Source organism: Corvus brachyrhynchos, unplaced genomic scaffold (genome assembly GCF_000691975.1).
Source record: "Corvus brachyrhynchos isolate BGI_N302 unplaced genomic scaffold, ASM69197v1 scaffold555, whole genome shotgun sequence".
Lineage (NCBI taxonomy): Eukaryota > Metazoa > Chordata > Aves > Passeriformes > Corvidae > Corvus > Corvus brachyrhynchos.
In genome coordinates this window covers 160,658-167,078 of record NW_008238357.1, presented here as the reverse complement: position 1 = coordinate 167,078, position 6,421 = coordinate 160,658, and the positions used below count along the sequence as shown (strand labels likewise).

The window sequence follows — 6,421 nt, the reverse complement described above, 5'->3', positions numbered from 1 at the left end:
ATTGTCCCCAAGTCCCTCTCCCTCAGACCCATTGGGGTCTCCCCAAACCCTCCCTGAGTGCTGCTGGGGCGGGCGACAAGGAGCGGAGGGACAATCCCACGTGCCATTCCCAGCCCAGCACACGGTGGCCAAAGTATCCTGTGAAGAAAAACTAGGGGGGATATGTCACTCACCAGGATCTGTTTGCCTTGGGGACAGTGGGTGAACCCCCAAATGCCCTCCCTGGGTCGTCCCCCCCACCCCCCCATTTTCCTCCCCCCTCCTCAGAGCTGCGGCTGCTTTTAATCTGGGCCAGGAATTTTTTTTTGCCGTGATCCAATTATTTTTTTATCTTGTTCCATGATCCGGAGCTGGAAACAATAGACTGGGGCTGGCACCTGCCCCAGGAGGGATCAGTCCCCCAGAGGGGGTGTCCCCTGTCCTTCACTAGGGACAGCCCTTTTCCCTCCCCTGGCCAGAGCAGAGTGACAGTGGCAGTTTGGGGTGCCCTCTGCCTTCAGAGCCACCCTGGGGCTGAATTAGGTCAATTTACCTAGATTAAATAAAAACCTGGAAAAGTTTGGGAAGAGAGAAAAAATACCCTCTCCCCAAGGGAACCCCTAGGGACTGAGAGCAGTGTGGTAGTTCGGGGCTGCTGAAAGTTGGGGTCACCCTTTAGGTACCCCCAGGGTGGTGGGGACCTTCCTCTGTGTCCCCATCCCAGGGCCGGCGGGGCTCTGTGCTGCCTGTACATGGGCAGGGAGTGCTGCAGGCACACCCTGTCTCCCCTTTTCCTTCTCCACCCCCCTTTTCCCTCTCCAAACCCTCTTTCCCCTCCACACCCCCCCACCCCCTCTTTCCCCCCCATTGCTGCGTTTCCAGCTGATGGGAACATCAAAGCAGTTGTTTTCTCATCAACCTGCCACGCTCCAGCAGCCGCTGGGAGCATGAAGCCACAGCACCGGCTCTGACACCCCAGAGCTGCTGTGAGAGGTGGAGAGCTCCCACTGTACCCCAAACCCCAGCACCACCGCCAGATGTGGCCTTCACCCTGCCCACGCTGTCTGTCCCTGGCATCACCTCGCCAGCCTTCAGCCAGCCCCAGCCTGGTGCAGCTGGCAGGATGGAGGGGGTCACGGTGCCCCTGCTGTCCCCAGCACTTCCCAGTTCCCCCTACACCCCCCTGTGCTGGCCCCCCATGCCTGGGGTGCTCCCACACCGTATCTGGGTTGCCCCGCAGCTGTTTGACAGGCGAAGGGTGTCACAGCCATGCCAAGGCACACCGAGGGGTGTGACAGTGCCATGTGCTGCCAGGAACATGGGGGGCCCCGGGGGTTCACTCCGGGAGGGGGTGCGGGGCTGTCGCTGCTCTGAGGCTATCTTGTGCTGTGGGCTGTTGGGGAGATCCTGGGTGACCCCACAGCGCTCTCTGAGGGAACACGTTCTGGGGTGGGGGGGTCGTTACCTGAAGTGCTGCCTGCAGCAGTCCCCCAGACCCCCCCAGCCCCAAATCGTCCCCCCCACCCACAGCACCCACATTTCCCAGCATGCCCCCATACTGACCCCCTCGCCACAATACTCCCCCACTCGGAGCACCCTCCCAAGCCCCTTTTACCAGGCCCTGGGCACTGCGGGATGTTGCCACACCTTAACTCAAAACCATCCCTTCAAGGCACAGCTGGGCCCAGGTGCCAGGCCCAGCTCCTCTCGGGGGGCACAGGGTGTGGGGGCAGCCCGGGGGTCTCGGGGTGCAGCTCCCCACCACGTTCCCTCTCTGTCTCCTGCAGTCCGAGTACCACTACGAGTACACAGCATGTGACAGCTCAGGCTCGCGCTGGAGGGTGGCTGTGCCACACACGCCTGGACTATGCACCGGCCTGCCCGACCCTGTCAGGGGCACTGCGTGCTGTGAGATTTCCACCAGGAATGGGACGGGGTCAGGTTTGGGGGGTGGGAATGACAGGGGTGGGAAATGAGGGCAAGGGGAGGGAGAGAGAGGGGAGACAAGCACAGCCATTGTCAGCTCCAGTGCAGGCAGCAACAGGAGGGATGGAATGGGATCAGTGGGATGGGAATCCCCCTGGGATGGATGGCAGAGGAACTACAAACACTGAGATGGCATGGCGTAGGAATCACACACACGGAGTCCCTGGGATGGGATGAGAGGGATGGAAATCACACGCAGGCATTGGGGTGGGATGAGCCAGATGGGAATCACATGCACACATGGATAGGATGGGATGGGAATCACACATACAGTCATGGAATGGGATGAGAGGGATGGGAATCACACAGACACTGGGGTGGAAATCCCCTCACCCCACACGCACACCAGGACAGGATGAGTGAGATGAGAATCCCCCTCACACAAACTCACTCACCAGAATGGGATGAGAGAGATGGAAATCCCGCTCTCATAATGGGATAGGATGGGATGGGAATCCCACACATACAAGTACTAGGATGGGATAAGAGGGATGGAAATCACACACACACTTGCACAAGGATGGGATGGGAATCATACACACAGTCACCAAATGGAATGAGAGCCATGGGAATCCCACACGCAGTCACCAAATGGAATGAGAGCCATGGGAATCCCACCACATACACTGGGATGGAAATCTCCACTCGGATAGGTTGAGTGAGATGAGAATTCCCCTCACACAAACTCACTCAGCAGGATGGGGTGAGCAGGATGAGAATCCCAAACACCCCCCCCCAAACCTTGGGGATGCCCCAGCTCCATGGCAGAGGGTTACATCCTGCCTGGATTGGGCAGAGCTGGGCGTCAGGTGCCAAAACTCATGGATGGGGGGGGTTGCCTTTGTGGAGTGGTCAGAATGGAGGATCCCAACACCTCCACCAGCTGGGAGCTCTTGGAAATGTGGAGCTGAGGGTGATGAGGCTGTAGCAGCACCAGGGGGGCCGGGGGGTGACCCTCCAGGCCCCATGCCCCCCTGTCTCCATTGGCAGCATTCTCCTGCAAGGCGGGTGAGTTCCTGGAGATGCAGGCACAGATGTGCCGGCCCTGCGCTGCGGGCACCTACTCACTGGGCACTGGCGTCCGCTTCGATGAGTGGGACGAGGTGCCCCATGGCTTCGCCAACGTGGCCACCAACCTGGAGGTGGATGACGGCTTTGGGGTTGTGGCAGGGAACTGCACAGCGTGAGTCATTGTGTCACTGGCTGTGACACCAGCACGTGGGCACTCAGCATGTTAGGACTGGGTGCAGGGCACAGCAAGCAGGATGGGTGCTGTGACGCCCCTGTGCATCCATAGCACCCTGTTGCCCCAACACCCCATCCCCTTCTGTCATCCTGCCTGGGAGGTGACACTAGCAGGGCACCCTGATCACAGCAAGGGAACACCCAGCAGCGTCACTGCCACAGCAGTGGCAGGATCCCAACCCCATGGGACCCCCATATCAACACTCCTCAGAGACAGAGCACCTGTGGAGGTCCCCACAGCACCCATGGGGGTCTCCACACCCCTGTGCCACCAGCCAGTGCCTTTATTTACCACCACAGCCCTTTGATCCTCACTGGCAACCTCTGAGCTCTTTCAGTTGTGCTGGCAGCCCCCAGACCCTCCCAGTTGTTCCACAGCCATTAAACCTCCTACCAGCTGGTTGTACCAGCAGCCTCTAAACCTTCCTGGTTTTACCACAGCCTCTGAACCCTCCCAGTTGTACCAGCAGCTGTTGAGCCCTCCCAGTTGTACCAGCAATTCTCTGATGAAACGCTCCCAGATGTCCCGATAGCCACCAAACCCTCCCAGTTGTACCACACCAGTGAGCCCTCCCAGTTGTACCAACAGCCACCAAACCCCCCTGGTTATACCAACGACCACCAAACTATCCCATTTGTACTGGAAGCCCCTGAACCCTCCTCATGGTACCAACAACCTTGAAACCCTCCCAGTTGTACCAACAACCACCCAAACCCTTGGTTTTACTGGCACCACTGCACTGCCCCATCGATGCCCCTCTCAGCCATTCCCTACTCCCAGCAGCATGTTCCTCATCCAGCCACATTCCCAGAATGGGACGACCCCACTCTACTCTCCTTGCAGTCCCCATAGCTCTCAGCAGGGCAGGGGATTCTCCCCAGGGATACGTGTCTAGCCACCACACCTTGCCATGTCCCCAAGCTGTCCCCAAGCCCCTGTGCCCCCCATTTCCCTCCTGCTTCCTGGGGACCCTCCCAGCTGTCCCTACAATCCCTGTCCTGCCTCCCATGGGGTTGAGAGTGGTGACAGAGTCCCCGGGGCCATGTCACTCGCCCCAGGTCAACATGGGTGCCACTGGGGGACTACGTGGCCTCCAACACGGATGAGTGCACGGCCACCCTCATGTATGCTGTGAGCCTCAAGCAGTCGGGGACTGTCACCTTCGAGTACATCTACCCTGACAGCAGCATCGTCTTCGAGTTCTTCGTGGGTGACAGGGGGCAGGGGTGGAGGGTGTGGGTCCTTGGGGACATGAAAGGGGTCTCTTGGGACATGGAGGGGTCCATGGGGATATGGGAGGGGATCCTTGATGGCATGAAGGGGTCTCTAGGGACATGGGAAAAGTCCCTTGTGACCTGAGTGGGCCCCTGGGCACTCCTTAGGGGTCCCTGGGGACATGGTGTTTATCCCTAGGGACATGGGAGGAGTCCCTCAGAGCATGATGTGCCTCCCTGGGGACATGGCAGAGGACCCTAGAGACGTGGGAGGAGTCCCTGAGGGGATCTCTGGTGACGTGACAGGGGTCTCTGGGAACATGGGGAAAGGGACCCTGGGTATATGGGAGGGGTCCCTGGGGATATGCTGGGGGTCCTTGCAGACATGGAGGGGTCCCTGGGAACATGAGAGTGGACCCTGGTGACATGAGGGGAGCCCCTGGGGACATGGCAGTGGTTCATGGAGACATGAGGGGGGGTCCCTGGGAGCATGAGGGGTGTCCCTGGGGACATGCGGGGTCCCTGTGAACATGGGGTCCCTGGCACTCTCCCTGCAGGTGCAGAATGACCAGTGCCAGCCCACGGTGGAGGAGTCCCGCTGGATGCGGACGACAGAGAAAGGCTGGGAATTCCACAGCGTGAGTGTCCGGAGTGGCAGACGGGGGTGCCACACACCCCCCTTCCCTGGTTCCAGCCCCCTCCTCGGCAGCGGGACCCCCACCCATGGTGCCAAACCCATCCCTGGCAGTGGGATTACCCAGCCCCGTGGGATCCCTCTCCCAGGTGGAGCTGAGTCGCGGGAACAACGTGCTGTACTGGCGGACCACCGCCTTCTCCGTCTGGTCCAAGGTGCCTAAACCGGTGCTGGTGAGGAACATCGGCATTACAGGTGGGTGGGGGCAGGAAGGGGAGTCTCAGGGGTCGCGCACCCCCCTCTACGCTACCTGAACCCCCTCCTGCTCCCAGGGGTGGCCTTCACCTCCGAGTGCTTCCCCTGCAAACCCGGCACCTTCGCCCCCACCGCCGGCTCAACCGCCTGCCAGCCCTGTCCCGCCGACACCTTCTCTGGCAAAGGGGCCACCGCCTGCCAGCCCTGTGACCCCGATACCTACGCCGGTGAGAAGGGACACCCGGGGGTACCCCGTCCCAGAGCTGTCCCTCTAGTATGTGCCCCTGAGAAAGGGAGGGATGATGTGGGGAGTAGGGGTGACCTGACATCCTCTGGTGGGGACAGTGTTGGGGCCCCTCACAAACCTGACACCTATGCTGGTGAGAGGGGACACCCTTAGGGGTCCCTTTGTTCCCGCACTCTGTGCTGCAGAGGTGGCCCTGGGGGAGGGAGAGGTGATGTGGGGAGCAGGGAGGACCTGTTTTCCCATAGTGAGTCAGGGACATGGATACCCCACAAAGTGGGGACAGTGTTGGAGTCCGTTCACGAATCTGACACCTCCACCGGTGAGAGAAGACACCCAAGTGTCCCTCACCCAGAGCTGCTACCCTTAGGGGTCCTCCTGTTCCCCCAGTGCGGGGGTGCCCCTGGGGAAGGTGGTGCGGGAGACAGGGATGACCTGCTATCCCTTGGTTGGGAGTGGGGACATGGACACCCCATGTGGCAGCACTGGGGTCCCCTTGTGAGCCTGATGCCTACTCCAGTGAGAGAAGATCAGGACGTCCCTACCCACGAGCCTTGGGCTTCCTCTTGTTCCCCCACTTTGCACTGCAGGGGTTGCCCTGCGGGAGGGAGAGGTGATGGTAGGGACAGGGAGGACAAGGACACTCCGCAAGGTGGGGACAGTGTTAGAATACCCTTGCGAGCTTTATGCCTCCACTGGGGGTCCTCCCACCCAGGGCTGACACCCTTAGGGGTCCCTATGTCCCTCCACTCTTCCCTGTCTGGGTGTCCTTGGAGCAGGTAGGGGTGATGCGGGAAGTAGGGAGCACCCACTACCCCTTGGCTGGGAGGGAAGACGAGGATGCCCCGCGTGGTGGGAGCAGC

The 6,421-nt window shown here is 60.5% G+C and overlaps 1 protein-coding gene across 1 annotated transcript in view; it reads left to right on the top strand.

Annotated features, from left to right (window-relative positions):
* Positions 1–1,728: 1,728 nt before the first annotated feature.
* The window catches only part of KIAA1324 (KIAA1324 ortholog), an 11,708-nt gene continuing 7,015 nt past the window's right edge, over positions 1,729–6,421 (top strand). The window contains exons 1-6 of the mRNA XM_017735504.1: positions 1,729–1,887; positions 2,956–3,148; positions 4,270–4,417; positions 4,983–5,063; positions 5,209–5,314; positions 5,392–5,541. Coding sequence (XP_017590993.1) covers positions 2,988–3,148; positions 4,270–4,417; positions 4,983–5,063; positions 5,209–5,314; positions 5,392–5,541 — 646 coding nt within the window. The 5' untranslated portion in view covers positions 1,729–1,887; positions 2,956–2,987. The remainder of the gene's footprint in view (positions 1,888–2,955; positions 3,149–4,269; positions 4,418–4,982; positions 5,064–5,208; positions 5,315–5,391; positions 5,542–6,421) is intronic.